The sequence below is a fragment of the Drosophila tropicalis genome, unplaced genomic scaffold (assembly GCF_018151085.1).
Source record: "Drosophila tropicalis isolate 14030-0801.00 unplaced genomic scaffold, ASM1815108v1 contig_409, whole genome shotgun sequence".
NCBI lineage: Eukaryota > Metazoa > Arthropoda > Insecta > Diptera > Drosophilidae > Drosophila > Drosophila tropicalis.
Genome location: NW_027172872.1, coordinates 245,671 through 271,677, shown reverse-complemented (window position 1 = coordinate 271,677; position 26,007 = coordinate 245,671). Strand labels below are relative to the sequence as shown.

The window sequence follows — 26,007 nt, the reverse complement described above, 5'->3', positions numbered from 1 at the left end:
CAGTAACCATGTTCTAGCAATGCCAAAACTTTGTTGTGGGGAAAAGTCGCACTAATTTATGTTGAAAGGTGGCTAATGTAGGAAGATCGTAATGGAATGCATTTACAACATCACGGTTCACTACAAGCTTTAAGGATTCAAGGAGATCGTTTTTGTCTGTGAATTGTATCACATGACGAGTTTTGCTGCCGAATAGAATTAGTCTCCGATGCAAGTTGTAGCGCGCCTCTTCTAGGATTACTTGGTTCCTAAGAAGATTAACAGGCTTGTCCGCTGTCTCGGTTGTGTAGGTCAAGGAAAGCTCACTGTGGACGGTGGCAGCACATGACTGAATTTCATCTTGTAGGGCATTCACATTTTGCCTTGATAAGGCATCTGCCACTAGGTTTTCTTTCCCTGGCTTGTAATGAATTTGAGCGTTACGTTCTTCCATAAATGCCATCCACTTTTTAATTCTCGCATTTGTGTTTTTTTGTGACACGGAAAATGTGAGCGGTTGGTGATCTGTAAAAGTGTGCAACTCTCTGGTTGCATACAGGTAGTTCTGTAGTTTTCCAAGTCGATTGGGACCTTTTTGGACATGTGCTTGCTACTTTTCCATTTTCGCCTTTCAGTATGTCGGTTAAAGGTCTTGCGATTGATGCAAAATCCTTAATAAACGCCCTGTAATAACTAGCAAGGCCGAAAAACGATCTTACTGCATAGAGGCTCTTTGGCTCAGGGTACTCCTGAATTACCTTGACCTTTTCGGGGTCAGTTTTTGTTCCGTCACTAGAGACGATGAAACCCAAATATTCGACTCTTTCTTTAAAAAAATTTGTATTTTCTTTCGACACTCTCATGTTAACGTTGCAAAGCAGCTGGAGTACAGTGTCAATGTGTTCGACATGCTCGGCTTCATTTTCAGAAAATATTAACACGTCATCTACGTAGACGTAGAATATTTTCCCGATTTTTTCCCTTAGAACATCATCTATTTTCAAACCAAAGGGTAAGCGACAGAATTCGTATTTCCTTCCGTTTTCGCGCGATCTTTTTCAGCTAGATAAATTTGATGGTACCCAGATTTTAAGTTCAAAGTAGTGAAAAATTTTGCCTTTTCAAGATTCGCTAGAATCACTGGAATGCTTGTCATTGGGTACCGGTCGGCAATGGTTCGCTCGTTTAACTTTCGAAAGTCAATAGCGAGTCGTTTGTTTTTTTTACCGTTTGAGTCCAAGCCTTTTTTGTCAACAACTCATGCAGAACTGTTGTACGCAGACCGAGATGGTCTTATAATGCCATCTTTTAACAATTGGGCGATTTCGTTATTAACAAAATCGGCTACACCCATAGGATATGGGTAAGACTTGGAGTACACTTCTTGGTTGTCTACTGTGTGAATCGTTAGAGGTCGAAAATATGCCAATCCTGTTTAGTATTACCTTTTAAAATTCCTCTCTTACTCTATCAGGAACTATTATGTCATCAATGCGTGTGAAATTAACGCTATCGCAAGTATGGTGTTGCAGTGCTTCCGCCGTACTGCCATATGTAATATTACCGCTGTGTAAGTTTAGAGTTACCCCTGCTTGCGTTGGCAAATCGAAGCCTATTATGGCATCAAAAGTATCAAGGGTATCTAAAATGAAAAACGGGGCATTCTTTCCGAAAATTCTCATTAAGCATTTTTCTTTAATTTTACTGGATCAATGTATGCTCATCGTAAATGGGGTGGCGACAAGTGTTATGTTTCTTAACTCCTTTATGGGCTTTACATAATTCTTTGCCGCCCCAGTGTCGATTAGAATTTTTAGTGTTCTACCAGCCAACTGACGCTCGACGAACGGCAGTTGGGAGCGTTCTCTAAAAAATTTAGGAAATCATTGTCCGGTATAGAGTCCTTCTCATCGCTAGCCTCTGCGACGGTGGACTCTGCTATACGCGCGTATTGTTGGTCTTGGGCCGAGTCTCTTTGAGAAATGTTGTTAACATTCTGGCGACTCTGTCCAGTCATACGCTCTGATGCGTTCTGTCTCTTTTGTGATTCTGCGTAAGTGGCGCTACCGCGGGTCTTACCCCAACCAGTCTGCTGTCTCAGCTTGAAAACTGATGGATCAGCATCCATCGGTTGTGCTTGGTCTTGGGCTCGAATTTGTTTACTGTTTGAGGTTGGTCCCTGCTCACCCTGTTGGGGTCTGTTTTGGACTTGTTTTCCTGTAAAATGGAGGTTTTTCTCAAAATGTTTTCCCTGTCTGGGCATTGAGCGATTCCCTTGCTTGTTATTTTCCCCTGGGTGGCTCCTATCTTCAATTGCTTTAGCATACGTAGCAGCGAACATGCTCCTTTCTATGCTATTCTCAGCCTTGCGAGCCAGTGCTAAAGCCGAGGGCCTCCTCAGGCCTGCCATGAAAGCGTGCAGAGCATCGTTCCTAATTTCTTTATTAAGAATGACCTCTGCTTGCTCCTCATGCGTAATGGCAATTTTATTTGTAATAAAAGTGAGTTTTTCTCAACCTCAGCATAGTAATGCATTAATTCTAGGTCTCCTTGTCTGACCATTTCTAATTGATGCCTGAGAACGCGCAGAGGCGTTTTATCGGCGTATATGCAATCAAGTCTAGCAATGATTGCATCGAAATTTAGCACAGTGTTATGTGAGGTAAGGACTGCGCGTGCGGCACCACAAACTTTATTTTTTAAAATGATCACTGCCTGGTAATGTGTTTCACTCCCATAGTATCCCTTGTAGGCTTGATATGCCTCTATGGCTGATTGTCTCCAAGACACATATTCTTCATGGTCACCATTATAATTCGGCACCGATTTCGCAGCGTCGAGCCTAACCTCACATCTAATGCTGGGGTCAATTGTTACGCTTTCGCACACCTGTAATTGGGGCGCTTCAATTCTAAGTGAGTTTACTTTGTTTCTCAGATGTTCGATTTCGGCGTGAATCTCGCCTCTTAAGCGTTGTTCTTGTGCGTTAAGCGCGGTGCGGACTGCGCTCTCTATTATAACTTTTAACGTTTGTGGATCCATTTCTGTTTGATCGAGTGCCTGAGGCTTAGATTGTACTATAACATCTTCGTTGCTATCAGATTCTTTTTTAATGTCCCTATAGGACCAACTCATTTGCAGTTGTCTAACACAGTGTCTTAGCGAATTCAATCTAACAATATAACCGCACACATTCAAACTCACAATTAACTTCAAGGCAAATAAATTCAATGCAAATTAGTTACAAATTCAATGCAAATTAGTTACAAATCTAATGCAAATTACTCACAAGATCACTTTATGCTGTTACTTTTATTTTTATACCCTTGCAAAAAGGGTATATTAATTTTGGTCAGAAGTGTGCAACGCATAGAACGAAGCATCTCCGACCATACAAAGTATAAATATTCTTGATCAGCACGACGAGACGAGTTCAAATAGCCATGTCCGTCCGTCCGTCCGTCTGGATCAACGCAAACTCCTCCTAGACCGTAAGAGCTACAGAGCTGAAATTTTGCACGAAGGCTTGTATATACTGCAGGGGTTGTACAGCCTTTTGTAAATAACTTCGTTACTTTTAATGCGATTACTTTCAAATTAAACATTTCTGAATTTAATATATCTGTGACTGTGCCAAATTTGATCAAGATCGGGTGACTATATCTTATAGCTCCCATAGGAACGATCGGTCGAAAACAGTGAATTTTGTAAATAACTTCGTTACTGTTAACGCAATTGCTTTTAAATTAAACATTTCTTAATTTAATATATCTGTTAATGACTGTGCCGAATTTGATAAAGATCGGGTGACTATATCAGTCGTTTTCCACGATCGGTGGAAAACAGTGACTTTGATCAATGTCTTCGTTATTTCCTATGATTTTAAGCCATTCTATCGCAAACATAAGCCTTTTTAGATAAAACGTTCTTCCACATTGATGGCTAATAGGTAAGGAAAGAGTTACCAAAAAAAAGTTGCATGGTTATACAAACTTTGACGCGGTCAAAGTTAGCCCCGGCCCTCTGGTTTTTTCTTTGACTGAAGTACGAATAACTTTTTTTTTCACATTAATTTTCATCAACTTTCTTCGATTAGAAATGCAGTACTGACGAAAAATTCATTTTTTTGCTTGCGAACGTGACAAATTTACCGTTCATCGATGCTTGCATCATCTATATTTCTAGTTTTGCAATAGTTTGTTGTAGTTTTTAAAATCTCGTAGGAAGATTGCAACGAATGTATAATAAACCAGAGGGCCGGGGCTAACTTCGACCGCGTCAAAGTTTGTATACCCTTGCAACTTTTTTGGTAACTCTTTTCTTACCTATTAGCCATCAATGTGGAAGAACGTTTTATCTAAAAAGGCCTTTGTTTGCGAAAGATTGGCCTACAATCATAAGAAATAACAAAGATATTGATCATAGTCACTGTTTTCCACCGATCGTTCCTATGGGAGCAATATGATCGGGTGCGATCTTTATCAAATTCGGCACTGTCATTAACAGATATATTAAATTAAGAAATGTTTAATTTGAAAGCAATCGCGTTAACAGTAACGAAGATTTTTACAAAAGTCACTGTTTTTGACCGATCGTTCCTATGGGAGCTATATGATATAGTCGCCCGATCTTGATCAAATTTGGCACAGTCATTGACAAATATATTAAACTAACAAATGTTTAATTTGGAAGCAATCGCGTTAAAAGTAACGAAGTTATTTACAAAAGTAACTGTTTGCGACCGATCGTTACTATGGGAGCTATATGATATAGTCACCTGATCTTGATCAAATTTGGCACAGTAGTTTATAGGCGTAATAATCTCTCTAATATTAAGTTTCACGATAATAGCACAGAGAATAACGAAGTTATTGAGAAAAGTCACTGTTCGTGACTTTGGGGTTTGTATGGGAGCTATATGATATAGTGGTCCGATCCGGCTGAATCCGAGATATACAATCCCTGCAGTATATACAAGCTTATGTGCAAAAATTAGCTCTGTAGCTCTTACGGTCTAGGAGGAGTTTGCGTTGATCCAGACGGACGGACGGACGGACGGACATGGCTAGTTGAACTCGTCTCGTCGCGCTGATCAGAATATATATACTTTGTATGGTCGGAGATGCTTCGTTCTATGCGTTGCACAATTCTGACCAAAATTAATATACCCTTTTTTCAAGGGTATAACAAAAAGCAAAACCTGCACTAAAAGTAGCCCAAAATGGAAAAAATCATGTTTGTAACTGTGCCAATATTTCACAACTACATCAAAAAAATGCCGAAAACTTATTAAATTCTTTCAATTCAAATATTTCTTAAGCATTTGAAAAGAAAAAAATCATTTGTTTAACAACTTTTAATTTTTTCGTCGTGGTGGACCTTTTTCTGGAAATGCCCATATGTAACAAAGTTTTGCTAATTGATAGAGTTCGAGATCATTGTCATTTGAATGGTAGCTTTAGAGGAGCAGCGCACAACGACCGCCACCACCCTGGGCAGAAGCGTGCAAACTTTGGAGCAAGATGGACGAATTGGAGAAAACTCACTAGATAAATCAGCAGGCAAGGCAGCAACAACAGCAGATGCAGCATTAAATTATAAAAACAAAAATTATTTTCAATTTATAAAAAAAAATGCTCATATAAGCACCTTTGTGGTAAGAGGCGCTTTTGGCGCTGCCACTATAAATTGATTTGAATACACAAAACCAAACACAAAAATGAAATAAAATGGAAAAAAATTAATATATGTACATTGTTTACAAATTCCTTTTTTTGAATAAGTCTATCTGTTGAGTTTGGCGCTAAGGTTCGATGTTTTAGCGGGCCCACAAGAAACACTTCACTTTTCACGTGATACTTCATTTATTTCTTCCACGTGTTTTCTTATGCTAATGGTAGGCTAAGTGGGTGTGTGTATGGTGAGCGAGCGAGTCGGTAGTTGAGCCGACTATAAATTAATCGCCCTTACTCGCGGTTGTAACCAAACTGTTCTGTCCGCCGCTTAGTAACAAGCATAGAACCTAACATGTAAGCTTAAAGCGCAAGATGCAACGGTTAATTTCCCAGCACGTAGGCTGGCGCTTAAGTATAAGTATGAAAATGAAAGAGAATGAGTGATATGGGTTAACCCATTGGTGGCTGCGTCGGGTCTGCTGGGCAGTCAGTGGATTTCGGCGGCAACATTCCCCCCCCCCAGTAAAGCTGGGGTTGCTTTGCTCCATTCATGGGGTTGCTTTGCTCCATTACAGCCGACGTCTAATACAGCTACTTTAGCCACGGGCCGTTGAAGAGTCCCATTGGCGGTTCTGATGATCACTCGACGCACCTGGTTGTCTTTGGCCAGGATTGTTTGCTCGACTATACCTTTTGGCCATCTATTTCGGGGCAGAGTCTCGTCCAATATTACAACGACGTCTCCTGCTGCTATTGGTGGTCTCTTCGTAAACCATTTTCCTCGCCTGGCTAAATCTGGAACGTTCCCATAGTGCACCTTGTAGGCCCTCACTGGTGAATTTTCTCGCTGGGCAGATTGCGTAGAGTACAGTCTTGACGGAACGAACAAGTCGCTCCCATGCTCCCCCCATATGAGGAGCGGCTGGTGGATTAAATTTCCATTTGATGTCATCGAACGCCGGTTGCACGGCGTTGAAGTTGATCGTCTGCGCTTTGTCACAGATAATCTTTTCGGCAGCTTTGAAGTTAGTGCCATTGTCGCTGTAAATTTCTCTTGGGGTCCCGCGCCGATTGATGAAGTTTCGGATGCACATTATGCACGATGCAGTGTCCAGAAAGCACGCCAGTTCTATATGCACTGCCCGTATGGTTAGGCAGGTGAAAATAACTCCCCATCTTTTTCGCTTCGCCGTCCTACAGCGACCAAGAAGGGCCCGAAGTAGTCGATACCGACGTAAGTGAAGGGACGTTGGTAGGCAGCCAGCCTGGCAATGGGCAAGGGAGCCATTTGCGGTGGATCAGGCATGGCGCTCTCATTTTTACAGCGTTGGCAAGACTTCCGCATGCCTTTGTATAAGACTCGTAGGCGTGGTATGTAAAACATGCCGCGAATCCTGTTAATACACGTCTCATGGGATGTGTGGTGCATTTCCTGATGATACCAGTTCACTATGAGCCGAGTAATGTGGTGCCCATATGGGAGCAGTATTTGGTTTTGTCCGTTTAGGTTTTCTGCTCGCCCTCGGGTACGTAGGAGCTGGTTTTCGTCTAGGAAGATATTCAAACATATGAGTTTAGAATTTGTTTTTAAAGGTTTACCTCTCGTTAAGTTGCGAATTTCTGGGTTGAATTCAGATGACTGCGCATGCCGCAGTAGGAGTGTGCGTGCCTGCTGAATCATCTCGTAAGACACCTCTGTAGGTGGCGATGCCTTTGTTTGTTTTGCTTTCAGTTTCTCAATATAGAGAATAAAACGCGCTAAAGCTCGATATAGCCTGCGCCAGTCGGAAGAATATTCCGCGTTAAGTTTTAGCTCCATCGGCGCATTGTCGATGAAGAGTATGTTGTGCCTGACTTCAGCATTGTTTGGTGGCCCCAAATCATCGCATTTTGGCCACTCGTGTTGATCCTGCAGCAAATAGTCTGGACCGTGTAGCCAAGTTTCATGTTTATTGGCGTTGTGTGTTTTAGTAGCAAGATCTGCAGGGTTAAGGTTGGTTGGAACCCAGTTCCATTGGCTAACGTTTGTGAATTCCAGTATTTCGCCAACGCGGTGCATGACGAATTGCTGAAACTTTCGTAGATCCATACGAAGCCATTTGAGAACAGTCTTTGAGTCGGACCAATAACAACTCGAATTAATTGACAAACTTGGATTGCGTTGGATTCGGTTACTCAGCTTTGCTCCGAGCACTGCGGCCTGCAGTTCCATCCTTGGTATAGATAGTGGACTCAACGGTGCCACTTTCGCCTTGGAGGCCACGAAGCTGAGGTAGGTTCTTTTCCCCTGGCGTATCCGAAGGTAGCAGACTGCTGCGTATGCCAATTCGCTGGCGTCAACAAACGTGTGTAACTGGACATCATGGACTTGATCGCTGCTGTCGAAGTAACATCTCGGGATGGTCAATCCGGCGATTGTTGTAAGGATCCGTTTCCATCGTATCCATTTGGGTAACAATGCGTCGGGCAAACCAGTGTCCCAGCCAATGCCGCTTCTCCAGACTTCTTGCAGTAGGATTTTGAGCTCTATTGTAAAGCATGAGATGAAGCCGAGTGGGTCGTACATTGACATAAGTACTTGCAAGAGCTCGCGTTTGGTTGGTGTTTTGTCGCTGTCCAAAACGTTGCGCTTCAACCTGGCGAACTTGCAGATGAATGTGAATACGTCGGAGTTCGGCACCCAGTATAAGCCGAGTACCTTTTCCGTGGCGGTAATTTCGACAGCTTCGGGATGCGCGAATCGCTCTTTAGTATTCGAAGGACCTCCTTTGAGTTCGAAGACCAATTGCGTATGTGGAAACCACCTGCTGCATGGATATCTCTGACTTGAGTTGCGATGTTTCCGACTTCCACGTAGTCGTCGCCACTGTATATAAAATCATCCACGTAGTGGTAGTCCTTCACGGCTTGTGCTGCTTGAGGGTACTGTTGGCAGAATCGATCTGCATTTTTGTCGCGAATAAAGTGTGCAATGCAGGGTGCGCAATTGATTCCGAAAGTAAGCGCTTCCATAACATAGACGTTAGGCTCTTGCCTCTCGGATTTGCTGTCGAACCACAGAAACCTTTGCGCATGGGTGTCTGCTGGTTTCACTCGGATCTGGTGGAACATCTCGGCAATATCGCCACAGATCGCCACTCGTCCCACTCGGAATGAGAGCAAGAGGTCAAACAGGGAGTTGAGGAGATCTGGGCCACTCCAGATGTAGTCATTCAGGGCCTTGCCGCCAGATTGGGCGGCTGCGTCCCATACAAGCCGGACCTTCTCTGGTTTATTTGGATTTTTAGTTATGAAGGTTGGTAGATACCATGCCCGTCTGTTTGGTGCAGCTACTTCCTCCGGAGTCAGCATGCGAGCATAGCCCTTTTCGACGAGGTTCTCGATTTGTTTGGTGATTTGCTCCTTCAACTGTGGTTGTCTGGAAAATTGCTTTTGTAGGCATTTAAGCCGTTTTAGTGCGTTTGCGTAGCTATCAGGTAATAAAACTTCAGGGTCTTTCCACATTAGGCCGACCTCGTACCTGCCATTCTTAAGGGAGGTAGTAGCTTCAAGTCTGGTTAAAGCTTGAGTTTCTTCTGGTGATGATAGCGGTTTTGCTGTGGTAGCGTCTAATGAGAACGCTTGTTTGATGATCTCATGTAGCTTAGCGTCAGCGTCCCTGCATCCACACATGTGAACGCTCACATTAGCTCTAGTAGCCCTTGATCGCGTGGAGCTTTGTAGTGCCCATCCCAGTCGCGTCTTTGACGCTATTGGTTGGTGCATACCCCCTCTTTGATTTTAAGGGGTACGGCGAGGTTCCAGTTATTTGTGCCGATTAGGATGCCTGGGCGTGCGTTGGTGTATGATGCTTTCGGTAGTCCCGCTAGGTGTGGGAATTCTTTGGCGAGAGCCCTTATGTCGATAGACTGTACAGGTAGATCCAGGGTATCTACACTGTGAACCTCTTCCAAGTAGAATTGATTGCCATTATGTGGATTGGCAACCGTAAGCGTGACACGTTCCGATGCATTTTCTTCGCGTGTTGTATCGTTGGTCCATTTTAGGCACAGTGGATCTGGAACGCCTTTTAAGCCGAGTTGCTTAAAGACCTTGTTGTCGATGAGCGTTAGTGCCGATCCCTCATCTAGAAATGCAAAAGTGTTAGTGACTTTCGTTTTATTGATGATTTGTATTGGAATGACACGGAAATATGTTGAGCCAGACTCTCTGGATCGCTGGGTGTGCTTGCCCTCCGGCGTATGCACGTTGGTGACCATAGCTGGCCTGTTTGGGCTGCTGGATTTCGCAGCCTCTGGTATTGGCTGCATCTCGTGGATCAATGGGTGATGTTTGCTTCGGCAGCCTCGTATGCCGCAAACCTTCTCACGTTGGCACTTTTGGTGATGACGGTTTAGGCATTGTTGGCAGAGCTTGTGATTTTTCAGAAAAGAAATCTTTTGTTGATGTGGCGTGGCTTTGAACGATGGGCAGCTGTGTATTTTGTGCCCAGGTTCGTTACATACGACGCACGTAATTTCCTTGACCTGCTCTTCAGGTGCCTCTGTGTGATGATTTAGGCTTCCGCTCTTCTTATGGTAAAGCGGTGATGTTACCTGGCTTGCTGCTTCAGCTATGTCGTAGATCCATTTGCTAAAAGATTCCATTGATGGTATCTTAGTGTCTTTGGGAAACATTGCCCACTGCAGCTTCAGTTGTGTGGGGAGTTTCTCTAGTAGCTCTTGTACGAGCATTGGGTTCTGCATGTAACCTGTGAGTCCACATGCTTCCATCGTTGAGTAGATGTTTCGTACACACAGTGCGTATTCGATAAGTGGTTCAAGCTTATCTTTTATTGCGGGTAGTTGCCGCGTTTTTTCCAGTAAGTTGTGCAAAATATGCTCTGGCCGACCGAAACACATACGTAATGTTTGTATGATTTCAGGGACCATTGCGGGTAAAAGGAGTTTGGATTGAACTAACTCACGTGCTTTTCCCTTTAGGCTAGCTTGCAGCCGCATAAGATTTTCTGCATTCGTATACCCAGCGATTTCCGTACTTGTCTGAAAACTACTGTAGAATAGAGGCCAGTTCTGAGGATTGCCATCAAATGTTGGAAGCTCTTTCGGTATCGCTTGACGGGCTGCAAGTTGTGCCGCGCTTGGCATTGCTGTGTTTAGGTCTACGTCCATTCGCACTTTATTTTCTGGATAGTACGATGCAGCCCTGTTTTGAGTATTCGTAAAATTCCAGGGTGCCATCGGCGTAGCACTTAGGTGCGGTTGTTCGCGTGTCGTAGCACGCGTGTTGTTTGAGGTTAGGAACGGCAGCTGCGGTGCCTCGTGATCGTAATGCCACGTGTCACGCACAGCTGAGTGTGTGACCATCGCTTTTTGTTTGGCAGAAGTAAAAATAGGAACAGCTGTACTAGCTGTGTCCTGGAATATTTTTGGAGGGCATAGTCCAAAGTCCCGATCCGGTTCTTGTAGCGGCCCCGTTGGTTTTGCTGGTGACGAAGTAGCCTGAGGTTCGCCTGCTCGTGTGGTATTTCCGAGGTTCTGCAATGCGTTGCTCAATATGGTTGTGATGACTTCCGTTGACACGTTGACGCAGTCGCAGTTCCAGCTGTTCTCAGATTTCTCGTCTATTACTCCAGCGCAGTCGAAATGATACCAGGAACAGCATCGATTGCATTGCACCATGCGGTCACTGTCTTCCTGCATGCATTTCTTGCAATGATATATTCCACTTGATGAGTCTTTTGTTGCCATGGTTTACCAATGAGTTTATACTTTTAAGCGACGTTGATTAGTTACGTGACCTATGTAGGTCGTAAACGGTTGACCGTTGAGGTTATGTATGTATCACAATTTAGTGATTGGTTATGCAATCATCGAGGTTAACCTCTATATGATTTACTTGTAGAACCGTGGGTTGACCCGTCGAGTTGAGTTAAATAATTAACTTTTTCGGTTCCTTTAGTGGTTTACCACTGTTAGATTAATATATAGAATTAATCTGTAGAATTAACTTATGGAATTAATTCATGGCCTATAGTTTATAGAATTAATTATAGAATTAATTCCTGGCATAATTTATAGAATTGTTGAGTTTGGCGCTAAGGTTCGATGTTTTAGCGGGCCCACAAGAAACACTTCACTTTTCACGTGATACTTCATTTATTTCTTCCACGTGTTTTCTTATGCTAATGGTAGGCTAAGTGGGTGTGTGTATGGTGAGCGAGCGAGTCGGTAGTTGAGCCGACTATAAATTAATCGCCCTTACTAGCGGTTGTAACCAAACTGTTCTGTCCGCCGCTTAGTAACAAGCATAGAACCTAACATGTAAGCTTAAAGCGCAAGATGCAACGGTTAATTTCCCAGCACGTAGGCTGGCGCTTAAGTATAAGTATGAAAATGAAAGAGAATGAGTGATATGGGTTAACCCATTGGTGGCTGCGTCGGGTCTGCTGGGCAGTCAGTGGATTTCGGCGGCAACATTCCCCCCCCCAGTAAAGCTGGGGTTGCTTTGCTCCATTCATGGGGTTGCTTTGCTCCATTACAGCCGACGTCTAATACAGCTACTTTAGCCACGGGCCGTTGAAGAGTCCCATTGGCGGTTCTGATGATCACTCGACGCACCTGGTTGTCTTTGGCCAGGATTGTTTGCTCGACTATACCTTTTGGCCATCTATTTCGGGGCAGAGTCTCGTCCAATATTACAACGACGTCTCCTGCTGCTATTGGTGGTCTCTTCGTAAACCATTTTCCTCGCCTGGCTAAATCTGGAACGTTCCCATAGTGCACCTTGTAGGCCCTCACTGGTGAATTTTCTCGCTGGGCAGATTGCGTAGAGTACAGTCTTGACGGAACGAACAAGTCGCTCCCATGCTCCCCCCATATGAGGAGCGGCTGGTGGATTAAATTTCCATTTGATGTCATCGAACGCCGGTTGCACGGCGTTGAAGTTGATCGTCTGCGCTTTGTCACAGATAATCTTTTCGGCAGCTTTGAAGTTAGTGCCATTGTCGCTGTAAATTTCTCTTGGGGTCCCGCGCCGATTGATGAAGTTTCGGATGCACATTATGCACGATGCAGTGTCCAGAAAGCACGCCAGTTCTATATGCACTGCCCGTATGGTTAGGCAGGTGAAAATAACTCCCCATCTTTTTTCGCTTCGCCGTCCTACAGCGACCAAGAAGGGCCCGAAGTAGTCGATACCGACGTAAGTGAAGGGACGTTGGTAGGCAGCCAGCCTGGCAATGGGCAAGGGAGCCATTTGCGGTGGATCAGGCATGGCACTCTCATTTTTACAGCGTTGGCAAGACTTCCGCATGCCTTTGTATAAGACTCGTAGGCGTGGTATGTAAAACATGCCGCGAATCCTGTTAATACACGTCTCATGGGATGTGTGGTGCATTTCCTGATGATACCAGTTCACTATGAGCCGAGTAATGTGGTGCCCATATGGGAGCAGTATTTGGTTTTGTCCGTTTAGGTTTTCTGCTCGCCCTCGGGTACGTAGGAGCTGGTTTTCGTCTAGGAAGATATTCAAACATATGAGTTTAGAATTTGTTTTTAAAGGTTTACCTCTCGTTAAGTTGCGAATTTCTGGGTTGAATTCAGATGACTGCGCATGCCGCAGTAGGAGTGTGCGTGCCTGCTGAATCATCTCGTAAGACACCTCTGTAGGTGGCGATGCCTTTGTTTGTTTTGCTTTCAGTTTCTCAATATAGAGAATAAAACGCGCTAAAGCTCGATATAGCCTGCGCCAGTCGGAAGAATATTCCGCGTTAAGTTTTAGCTCCATCGGCGCATTGTCGATGAAGAGTATGTTGTGCCTGACTTCAGCATTGTTTGGTGGCCCCAAATCATCGCATTTTGGCCACTCGTGTTGATCCTGCAGCAAATAGTCTGGACCGTGTAGCCAAGTTTCATGTTTATTGGCGTTGTGTGTTTTAGTAGCAAGATCTGCAGGGTTAAGGTTGGTTGGAACCCAGTTCCATTGGCTAACGTTTGTGAATTCCAGTATTTCGCCAACGCGGTGCATGACGAATTGCTGAAACTTTCGTAGATCCATACGAAGCCATTTGAGAACAGTCTTTGAGTCGGACCAATAACAACTCGAATTAATTGACAAACTTGGATTGCGTTGGATTCGGTTACTCAGCTTTGCTCCGAGCACTGCGGCCTGCAGTTCCATCCTTGGTATAGATAGTGGACTCAACGGTGCCACTTTCGCCTTGGAGGCCACGAAGCTGAGGTAGGTTCTTTTCCCCTGGCGTATCCGAAGGTAGCAGACTGCTGCGTATGCCAATTCGCTGGCGTCAACAAACGTGTGTAACTGGACATCATGGACTTGATCGCTGCTGTCGAAGTAACATCTCGGGATGGTCAATCCGGCGATTGTTGTAAGGATCCGTTTCCATCGTATCCATTTGGGTAACAATGCGTCGGGCAAACCAGTGTCCCAGCCAATGCCGCTTCTCCAGACTTCTTGCAGTAGGATTTTGAGCTCTATTGTAAAGCATGAGATGAAGCCGAGTGGGTCGTACATTGACATAAGTACTTGCAAGAGCTCGCGTTTGGTTGGTGTTTTGTCGCTGTCCAAAACGTTGCGCTTCAACCTGGCGAACTTGCAGATGAATGTGAATACGTCGGAGTTCGGCACCCAGTATAAGCCGAGTACCTTTTCCGTGGCGGTAATTTCGACAGCTTCGGGATGCGCGAATCGCTCTTTAGTATTCGAAGGACCTCCTTTGAGTTCGAAGACCAATTGCGTATGTGGAAACCACCTGCTGCATGGATATCTCTGACTTGAGTTGCGATGTTTCCGACTTCCACGTAGTCGTCGCCACTGTATATAAAATCATCCACGTAGTGGTAGTCCTTCACGGCTTGTGCTGCTTGAGGGTACTGTTGGCAGAATCGATCTGCATTTTTGTCGCGAATAAAGTGTGCAATGCAGGGTGCGCAATTGATTCCGAAAGTAAGCGCTTCCATAACATAGACGTTAGGCTCTTGCCTCTCGGATTTGCTGTCGAACCACAGAAACCTTTGCGCATGGGTGTCTGCTGGTTTCACTCGGATCTGGTGGAACATCTCGGCAATATCGCCACAGATCGCCACTCGTCCCACTCGGAATGAGAGCAAGAGGTCAAACAGGGAGTTGAGGAGATCTGGGCCACTCCAGATGTAGTCATTCAGGGCCTTGCCGCCAGATTGGGCGCCAGATTGGGCGGCTGCGTCCCATACAAGCCGGACCTTCTCTGGTTTATTTGGATTTTTAGTTATGAAGGTTGGTAGATACCATGCCCGTCTGTTTGGTGCAGCTACTTCCTCCGGCGTCAGCATGCGAGCATAGCCCTTTTCGACGAGGTTCTCGATTTGTTTGGTGATTTGCTCCTTCAACTGTGGTTGTCGGGAAAATTGCTTTTGTAGGCATTTAAGCCGTTTTAGTGCGTTTGCGTAGCTATCAGGTAATAAAACTTCAGGGTCTTTCCACATTAGGCCGACCTCGTACCTGCCATTCTTAAGGGAGGTAGTAGCTTCAAGTCTGGTTAAAGCTTGAGTTTCTTCTGGTGATGATAGCGGTTTTGCTGTGGTAGCGTCTAATGAGAACGCTTGTTTGATGATCTCATGTAGCTTAGCGTCTGCGTCCCTGCATCCACACATGTGAACGCTCACATTAGCTCTAGTAGCCCTTGATCGCGTGGAGCTTTGTAGTGCCCATCCCAGTCGCGTCTTTGACGCTATTGGTTGGTGCATACCCCCTCTTTGATTTTAAGGGGTACGGCGAGGTTCCAGTTATTTGTGCCGATTAGGATGCCTGGGCGTGCGTTGGTGTATGATGCTTTCGGTAGTCCCGCTAGGTGTGGGAATTCTTTGGCGAGAGCCCTTATGTCGATAGACTGTACAGGTAGATCCAGGGTATCTACACTGTGAACCTCTTCCAAGTAGAATTGATTGCCATTATGTGGATTGGCAACCGTAAGCGTGACACGTTCCGATGCATTTTCTTCGCGTGTTGTATCGTTGGTCCATTTTAGGCACAGTGGATCTGGAACGCCTTTTAAGCCGAGTTGCTTAAAGACCTTGTTGTCGATGAGCGTTAGTGCCGATCCCTCATCTAGAAATGCAAAAGTGTTAGTGACTTTCGTTTTATTGATGATTTGTATTGGAATGACACGGAAATATGTTGAGCCAGACTCTCTGGATCGCTGGGTGTGCTTGCCCTCCGGCGTATGCACGTTGGTGACCATAGCTGGCCTGTTTGGGCTGCTGGATTTCGCAGCCTCTGGTATTGGCTGCATCTCGTGGATCAATGGGTGATGTTTGCTTCGGCAGCCTCGTATGCCGCAAACCTTCTCACGTTGGCACTTTTGGTGATGACGGTTTAGGCATTGTTGGCAGAGCTTGTGATTTTTCAGAAAAGAAATCTTTTGTTGATGTGGCGTGGCTTTGAACGATGGGCAGCTGTGTATTTTGTGCCCAGGTTCGTTACATACGACGCACGTAATTTCCTTGACCTGCTCTTCAGGTGCCTCTGTGTGATGATTTAGGCTTCCGCTCTTCTTATGGTAAAGCGGTGATGTTACCTGGCTTGCTGCTTCAGCTATGTCGTAGATCCATTTGCTAAAAGATTCCATTGATGGTATCTTAGTGTCTTTGGGAAACATTGCCCACTGCAGCTTCAGTTGTGTGGGGAGTTTCTCTAGTAGCTCTTGTACGAGCATTGGGTTCTGCATGTAACCTGTGAGTCCACATGCTTCCATCGTTGAGTAGATGTTTCGTACACACAGTGCGTATTCGATAAGTGGTTCAAGCTTATCTTTTATTGCGGGTAGTTGCCGCGTTTTTTCCAGTAAGTTGTGCAAAATATGCTCTGGCCGACCGAAACACATACGTAATGTTTGTATGATTTCAGGGACCATTGCGGGTAAAAGGAGTTTGGATTGAACTAACTCACGTGCTTTTCCCTTTAGGCTAGCTTGCAGCCGCATAAGATTTTCTGCATTCGTATACCCAGCGATTTCCGTACTTGTCTGAAAACTACTGTAGAATAGAGGCCAGTTCTGAGGATTGCCATCAAATGTTGGAAGCTCTTTCGGTATCGCTTGACGGGCTGCAAGTTGTGCCGCGCTTGGCATTGCTGTGTTTAGGTCTACGTCCATTCGCACTTTATTTTCTGGATAGTACGATGCAGCCCTGTTTTGAGTATTCGTAAAATTCCAGGGTGCCATCGGCGTAGCACTTAGGTGCGGTTGTTCGCGTGTCGTAGCACGCGTGTTGTTTGAGGTTAGGAACGGCAGCTGCGGTGCCTCGTGATCGTAATGCCACGTGTCACGCACAGCTGAGTGTGTGACCATCGCTTTTTGTTTGGCAGAAGTAAAAATAGGAACAGCTGTACTAGCTGTGTCCTGGAATATTTTTGGAGGGCATAGTCCAAAGTCCCGATCCGGTTCTTGTAGCGGCCCCGTTGGTTTTGCTGGTGACGAAGTAGCCTGAGGTTCGCCTGCTCGTGTGGTATTTCCGAGGTTCTGCAATGCGTTGCTCAATATGGTTGTGATGACTTCCGTTGACACGTTGACGCAGTCGCAGTTCCAGCTGTTCTCAGATTTCTCGTCTATTACTCCAGCGCAGTCGAAATGATACCAGGAACAGCATCGATTGCATTGCACCATGCGGTCACTGTCTTCCTGCATGCATTTCTTGCAATGATATATTCCACTTGATGAGTCTTTTGTTGCCATGGTTTACCAATGAGTTTATACTTTTAAGCGACGTTGATTAGTTACGTGACCTATGTAGGTCGTAAACGGTTGACCGTTGAGGTTATGTATGTATCACAATTTAGTGATTGGTTATGCAATCATCGAGGTTAACCTCTATATGATTTACTTGTAGAACCGTGGGTTGACCCGTCGAGTTGAGTTAAATAATTAACTTTTTCGGTTCCTTTAGTGGTTTACCACTGTTAGATTAATATATAGAATTAATCTGTAGAATTAACTTATGGAATTAATTCATGGCCTATAGTTTATAGAATTAATTATAGAATTAATTCCTGGCATAATTTATAGAATTGTTGAGTTTGGCGCTAAGGTTCGATGTTTTAGCGGGCCCACAAGAAACACTTCACTTTTCACGTGATACTTCATTTATTTCTTCCACGTGTTTTCTTATGCTAATGGTAGGCTAAGTGGGTGTGTGTATGGTGAGCGAGCGAGTCGGTAGTTGAGCCGACTATAAATTAATCGCCCTTACTAGCGGTTGTAACCAAACTGTTCTGTCCGCCGCTTAGTAACAAGCATAGAACCTAACATGTAAGCTTAAAGCGCAAGATGCAACGGTTAATTTCCCAGCACGTAGGCTGGCGCTTAAGTATAAGTATGAAAATGAAAGAGAATGAGTGATATGGGTTAACCCATTGGTGGCTGCGTCGGGTCTGCTGGGCAGTCAGTGGATTTCGGCGGCAACACTATCATTGCCAAAATATCCCCAAAACAAAAAGAAAAGAGAAAACAAAAAAAAATGCATAGTTTTGAATTATACACTAAAATGAAAAATACACACAAAAAAAGAAACATATATATATATACAATTAAATAATAAACTACAATCGGCCTTATATACGCGAACATACCCTAACGAAGAGCACATGTCAAACATGTGCACTCAAAATTGCACAAACAACATAAACACACTTGTAAAGCTTGCCGCGATCAAAGCAAGCTTTTGAAAAAAGTTCAATAAAAAAGCTCAAATAAATTTAACAAAGCTTGCAAGCACACATAAAGCTTTATATTACAATATAAAGAGAAAAAAAAATGAAATACTAAAAGAATGAAATTAATTTTAAAAAATTATTAGATATTAGATAAAACCATAAATAACAGAATTTCAAACGGACCAGAACAGAGAAATATTAAAAGAAAAAATTCAGAAAGTGCACAAGTGCTTCAATAAAACAATAAAATAAAGAATAGCAATACAGACATATGCAATGAAGACTACTAGTAACAAATGAAAACACTATAAATGATATAATTAAAATATTAAAAAAAGGTTAAATTAAGGGTGAAACAGTTCAGGTAGCAGAGGCAAGATTAAAGAATTTAAAACAAAATGGCAAGAACGCAAGTCTATTTATGTCAGAAATAGAAAATCTCACTAAATCATTAAAACGCGCGTTTATAACAGACAACGTAAATCCTGAAACAGCAAAAAAATATGCAACTCAGACAGCAGTGAAATCAATTATAAGGAGCTGCGAAAACGAAAAGGTCAGAACAATAATAGAAGTAGGCAATTTTACTAAAATGAATGATGTTGTAGCTAAATTTGTAAATACAGTTCAGGTAGCAGAGGCAAGATTAAAGAATTTAAAACAAAATGGCAAGAACGCAAGTCTATTTATGTCAGAAATAGAAAATCTCACTAAATCATTAAAACGCGCGTTTATAACAGACAACGTAAATCCTGAAACAGCAAAAAAATATGCAACTCAGACAGCAGTGAAATCAATTATAAGGAGCTGCGAAAACGAAAAGGTCAGAACAATAATAGAAGTAGGCAATTTTACTAAAATGAATGATGTTGTAGCTAAATTTGTAAATACATCTACAAATATGGAACAGGATCACAGCGTGTTTTATACTAAAAGAAACAACTACACAAATAGAAACTCGTATAATAATAATAGAAATTATAATAATAATAATTACCAAAATAGAAACCCAAATGGTAATAACTATAACAATACTAGGAACTACAATAGCAATAGTAATAATTATAATCGAAGAAATTATAAGAATAGAAATACAAAAACTAATTATTCTTCTAAAACACAACAAAATAATAATATTAAACTTACAAACGTAGAAGAAAATTAGGAAAACTCCAAAAAAAGCCTCTGATGTAAAAAAATCGAACAAATAAAATATACAGTTTTAATCAGAACCTCAATAGCTACATAACTTTAAACTTTGACGATGTAGGGACAATAAAATTACTACTAGACACAGGAGCTGATGTATCACTAATAAAACAAAAAACAAAAGAGCTGATGTATCACTCATAAAACAAAAAACACTAGAAAAAGATAATACAGTTGACATACACAGAGGGACAAAACTTAGTGGAATAGGCAAAGACGTTCTATTTACAATAGGTGAAACCAAACTCAACGTCAGCAACCTCCCAACGAAACAAACCTTCTAAGTAATAGAAAATGATTTTCCCATCCCATGTGACGGAATCCTGGGGCTTGACTTTATAAAAAAATTTAATTGCACACTCAATTATTCCACCAACAAATTGATAATAGATCCGTATAAATCAAGATATAAAATTATAATTAACATAGGGACACACATGTATTCCATATCCCACCTAGAACAGAAAAAATTGTAAACAAACAAACAAACAATAATAATACCTTTATCCCTAATCAAGATTTACACCCGGTGGTATTCGGCGCAAACACAATTGCTTCTAAGACTAACCCATATGTCCGCATATTAAATACTAACAACACAGACGTGCAAATTACAAATATAAACCTATTAAATGAAAACCTGTCCGATTATGAAATCTTAAAAATAGACATTGAATCATGTTCAAACCATAAAACCACAATAATGAACAAACTAGCACTCCATTTTCACGACTTCGTGAAGGAACCTCTACATAAATTATGCTCAGAATTTGATGATGTATTCGCAATAGAATCTGAACAAATATCCTCCAATAATTTCTATAAACAAATATTAAGACTCAAAGACACAACACCAGTCTACACTAAAAACTACAGAATAGCGTACAGCCAAAAAAAACTAAATCAATAAACAAGTAGACAAATTGATCAATGATGATATTATTGAACCATCAATGTCTGAGTTCAATAGTCCAATCTTATTGGTTCCTAAAAAGTCGCTACCTGGCAGCAATGAAAAACGGTGGAGAGTGGTAGTTGATTATAAAAAAATTAACAAAAAACTAGTAGCGGATACGTTCCCACTACCCAGAATGGACGATATCCTCGACCAACTAGGACGCGCTAAATACTTCTCTTGTTTAGACTTAATGTCAGGATTTCATCAAGTAGAATTAGAAGAAAACTCTCGGGACAAAACATAATTTTCCACAGATAAGGGCTCATTCAGATTCAAGCGATTACCATATGGATTAAAAATTGCACCTAACTCCTTTCAAAGAATGATGTTCCTTGCATTCACGGGTCTAACACCATCCCAAACATTGCTTTATATGGATGATCTAATTGTAATTGGGTGCTCTGAAAGTCACATGGTTAGGAACTTAAGGAATGTTTTTGAAACCTGTCGAAAGTATAACTTAAAGCTGCACCCTGACAAATGCTCTTTCTTCAGACATGAAGTAACTTTTCTAGGACACAAATGCAGAAATAAAGGAATTTGACCAGACCAAGTTCAAAACGATTCAAGATTACCCGACTCCCAAGATTCATTCCAAATTTTGCATGTCATGCACAATTTATCAATAAATTATCAAGGAAAAATGTAGAATTCAACTGGGGTACAAACTGTTGATCAGCTTTTGAATACTTAAAAAACAAATTATTAAGTCCACAAATACTCCAATATCCGGACTTCAATAAAAAATTCTGTATCACAACTGATGCAAGCAAGATCGCATGTGAAGCCGTTATCAGCCAAGAATATGACAGACTCCAATTACCCATATCATACGCATCTAAGGCATTTACAAAAAACCATACATATACAATTTTTTAAACCATACATATACGGAAAAAAATTTGTAATTAGAACTGACCATCAGCCATTAACATATCTATTATCTCTAAAAAAAACCCCTCGTCAAAGCTTACTAGAATAAGGTTAGATTTAGAAGAGTTCGATTTTACTATAGAATACATCAGGAAGAAAATAACGCAGCGGATGCTCTCTTTAGAGTTGAATTTGAAAATATAAAAAACATAGAAACTAATAAAATACTTAAAGTAGCAACAAGATCAGAAACAAAAAAATTAACACATAAGGAAAACAAAATTAACAATAACAGAATAGAAACACCAAGAATATATGAAATAATAAATCCTAACGAAGCCAAAAAATACGCGCAAATTAAATTCAAAAAATGCAAATGTTTTATTACCAAAAATAAAGAAAAATTACTCTCCTTTAACATAAGCGATTTGATCATTAATGGAAGAATAGATCTAGAGCGATTCCTTCCAAGGATTGAAAAAGAAGCCGGTGCTCAAAAAATCTATAAAGTGAAGATAGATATGTCAGAAAAACTATTTAGGTCATTTACACTTAATGAACTAAAACAAAAAGGAAAAGACACATTAAAACATTTAGAAATAGCAGTTCTACCTCAAGTAAAAGTAATAACAAATAAAAAAGAAATAAGAAATATATTAAATAAATATCATAATGACCCAATAGAGGGAGGTCACTACGGGGTAAACAGAACGCTACGAAAAATAAAAAGAGATTTTTTTGGAAAAATATGTCTCGAGATGTTGCAACATACATCAAAAATTGCGAAAAGTGCAAACTGGCCAAAGTAACCAGACACAACCACTCCCCATTGATCATAACACCAACCCCTGCAACCACTTTTGACACAATAATAATAGATACAATTGGACCATTACCAAAAACAATGAATGGTAATTAATACGCAATTACTATTATCTGCGATCTGTCCAAATATCTCATATCAATACCAATACCAAACAAAAGTGCAGAAGCGGTTGGAAAGGCAATATTTGAAAAATTCATTTTAATTTACGGCTCAGTGAAAACAATTCTAACAGACATGGGAACAGAATATATGAATTCAATACTAATAGAACTTAGCAAAAATTTTAACATAACGAAAATGAACTCCACGGCGCACCATCATCAAACTCTTGGAACAGTAGAAAGGAGCCATAGAACTTTCAATGAGTACATCAGGTCATATATATCCATTAAAAAAGACTATTGGGATGAATATTTAGCATACTTCACATATTGCTTTAACACCACTCCATCCACCGTACATGGTTATTCACCTTTTTAACTAGTCTTTGCGTAACATCCTAAAACTGTCCCTTTTTCATCTGGCACGGTAGATCCCATCTACAACATTGATGACTTCAATAAAAAAAAATTAAATTTAAACTACAAATGGCACAAAATGGAGCAAAACTGCTTATTCAAATATTTAAAGCATTACAAAAAGAAACATATGATAAAAACACAAAAATAGTATCGCTAACTGAAGGACAAGAAATACTTTTAAAAAATGATACATGACATAAATTAGAAAACAAATTCACAGGCAAATATAAAATACAGAGCATAGGTCCTAACAATAATATAGTAATAACTGATGATAAAAACAAAAAGCAAACAATACATTTAGATAGAATAAAAATAATATATAAAGGATTTAAGAAAAATATAAATATTTTTCTTTTTGAAAAAAGGAGGTGTAGTATACCTTTAGGGATAGCATTAGGCCACATACTTTTAGGGATAGATTATAAGTAATTAGAACTTAAGCATAATGTTTAGCTTTAAGTACCGTTAAGGACACTAGCTATAAGACCAATGTAAATGCTCCCCTATAAATACCGGTCTCGCGGCCCCAATAAATTACTTAAAGTCAAACCTTGCCTTCGCCTACTTCAGTACAGCCGAAAAGCTAAAAGCTGGTCCTTATTCAAGGTCTTCATTGCTGCCAATGACCTGCGTCTAGCCAATCCACTACACGCACATTCTTCAATTCGTTCTTCTTGTTTTTATCGTGTTCACTGATTTGTACTGTACTTAGTTCCGTCGCTAATTGCGACGTTTAAAAGTCCATACAATAGGACTGTGAATAAAAGATGTCGCTTTTAAATTCAAACGTAATAATTATTTTTTCCAATAGCGAACTAGGTCTTGATGATGTTTGATTGGAATCATTATTTTAACATGTTCATAGTTTTGAACAAATTCATGTTGTTATGATTTATACCAGAACAAATAATGTAAAGGCAGAATCCGTTAATTCGTTTGTTTTACGTCTATGTTTAATTTTAGACGATTACACACGGAAAAACATGTCAACTTGAAATTAATTTAAAAGAAAAAAACCAAATAACAATTTTGGTAAAACACTCTCTTCGGCCAACTTCGAAGCGAACCATGCATACTTGAGCATTACCTTTAATATTAGGGATTGAAGAGGATTTTAGTACCGCAAACTAAATTGTTCTTAAAATATCTTATTCTAATGAGACTCAAATCCCATGTTATCGGGGGTTGAAAATTATTATTATTTTGAGCACGGCTTCGGTCACATGACCTCCTGCCGTTGTAATCTTTTGGGTTAGTTTAGAACAGGGCCCGGCACAGAGAGAGCGCTAGAAAAATGTAGTTGTATGTGTGCACTTGCTTGTCTGCGTGTGTTGCTTTACACTGCGCAAAATGAAAGTTGACAAAATTTTGCCTCAAATCAAGAAAACGAGTACAGCAGCTAAACTGATGCAAGAGAAAGATAGAAAAACAAAGTAGCGATCAATTTTTTCATGTGTCATCTCTCAACAAAGCGACATAGATATGCTTGCGTCGAAATGCTGAGGAAAACTAAATCCACCCTCATGCTCTTGAGATTTTTGTGTGAGGACTTCGGCAGCCGTTCGGTTACACGCATACGACGAGCCGAACGTGTTCGTCCCCCGGGGGATATGAGTGCCTGGCTCTGGTTTAGAATTACAAGTGTTTTTCTACAATGTGTGGGGCTGATTGTAATTCTAGTCATATGCTAGATTAGTTGTTTGTGACAAAATTACAGTTGTAGTATATTTTCTTTAGTGCATCTGATTTGGTGAAGCCGCTTCAGATGAACACGATGTTTATTCTTAAACATTCTGCAAAGGGCCGCCAAATGTGACGTTTTGGACTTTATTATACCCTTGCAAAAAGGGTATATTAATTTTGGTCAGAAGTGTGCAACGCATAGAACGAAGCATCTCCGACCATACAAAGTATATATATTCTTGATCAGCACGACGAGACGAGTTCAACTAGCCATGTCCGTCCGTCCGTCCGTCTGGATCAACGCAAACTCCTCCTAGACCGAAAGAGCTACAGAGCTGAAATTTTGCACATAGGCTTGTATATTCTGCAGGCGTTGTATATCTCGGATTCAGCCGCATCGGACCACTATATCATATAGCTCCCATACAAACCCCAAAGTCACGAACAGTGACTTTTCTCAATAACTTCGTTATTTTCTATGTTATTATCGTGAAACTTAATATTAGAGAGTTTATTACGCTTATAAACGACTGTGCCAAATTTGATCAAGATCAGATGACTATATCATATAGCTCCCATAGGAACGATCGGTCGAAAACAGTGACTTTTGTAAATAACTTCGTTACTTTTACCGCGATTTCTTTCAAATTAAACATTTGTTAGTTTAATATATCTGTTAATGACTGTGCCAAGTTTGATCAAGATCGGGTGACTATATCATAAAGCTCCCATAGGAACGATCGGGCGAAAACAGTGACTTTTGTAAATAACACCGTTACTTTTAACGTGATTGTTTTCAAATTAAACATTTCTTAATTTAATATATCTGTTAATGACTGTGTCGTATTTGATAAAGATCGGGTGACTATATCGTATAGCTCCCATAGGAACGATCGGTGGAAAACAGTGACTTTGATCAATATCTTCGTTATTTCCCATGATTGTAGGCCATTCTTTCGCAAACATAAGCCTTTTCAGATAAAATGTTCTTCCACATTGATGGCTAATAGGTAAGGAAAGAGTTACCAAAAAAGTTGCAAGGGTATACAAACTTTGACGCGGTCAAAGTTAGCCCCGGATTCTGGTTTTTATTAAGTTGTCTTAAAGAAATTATTATTATTAACATTGATATGTATTAGTAAGCTAACTAACATTAAAGAAGCATGACCAGCTACATGATGGAAGTTTAAACCTAGTAATTCAATAAGATGTTCCTTTAATGATTTCAATCGACTTCCTATTCTTTCTAATTCTGCCGAATGATTTACTATGTTTGCTTCTACTGGATTCCATACTACATTTGCCATGTTACTAATATCGCCTACGTGCGATTCTGACTGGACGCTATGATGGGCCACTAAAATCTTATCCTCTGCCCTAGCTGTGCAACCTGATGTGAAGCTCAAAATTCCTTGTTCTGGTATCTCCAGCACCTCCTGCTGTTCGTTACCGCATTGAACTCTGGCTTTAGTTTTAGGTGGAACTTTGAATAACCAACTACTACTGCTATCTAATTCTACCCAATAAGATCTTGTTTCTACAATCGTTGTGTATAAGCAATTCGATTTGGTA

General features: G+C 41.2%; 3 protein-coding genes across 3 annotated transcripts; all 3 read right to left on the bottom strand.

Moving 5' to 3' along the window:
* Nucleotides 1–6,355: 6,355 nt before the first annotated feature.
* On the bottom strand, nt 6,356–6,748 carry LOC137573487 (uncharacterized). The gene has a single exon (XM_068285415.1). It carries the CDS (start codon nt 6,746–6,748, stop codon nt 6,356–6,358), a length of 393 nt encoding a protein of 130 aa, XP_068141516.1.
* A 56-nt stretch (nt 6,749–6,804) lies between these two features.
* LOC137573486 (uncharacterized) lies at nt 6,805–11,404 on the bottom strand. The gene is made up of 5 exons (XM_068285413.1): nt 10,621–11,404; nt 9,422–10,404; nt 8,459–9,062; nt 7,254–8,378; nt 6,805–7,202 (listed from the first exon to the last, which is right to left on the bottom strand). Exons 1-5 carry the CDS (start codon nt 11,402–11,404, stop codon nt 6,805–6,807), a joined length of 3,894 nt encoding a protein of 1,297 aa, XP_068141514.1.
* A 919-nt stretch (nt 11,405–12,323) lies between these two features.
* On the bottom strand, nt 12,324–17,385 carry LOC137573485 (uncharacterized). Its single transcript, XM_068285412.1, has 5 exons — nt 16,602–17,385; nt 15,403–16,385; nt 14,428–15,043; nt 13,223–14,347; nt 12,324–13,171 (listed from the first exon to the last, which is right to left on the bottom strand). Exons 1-5 carry the CDS (start codon nt 17,383–17,385, stop codon nt 12,324–12,326), a joined length of 4,356 nt encoding a protein of 1,451 aa, XP_068141513.1.
* Nucleotides 17,386–26,007: the final 8,622 nt, after the last annotated feature.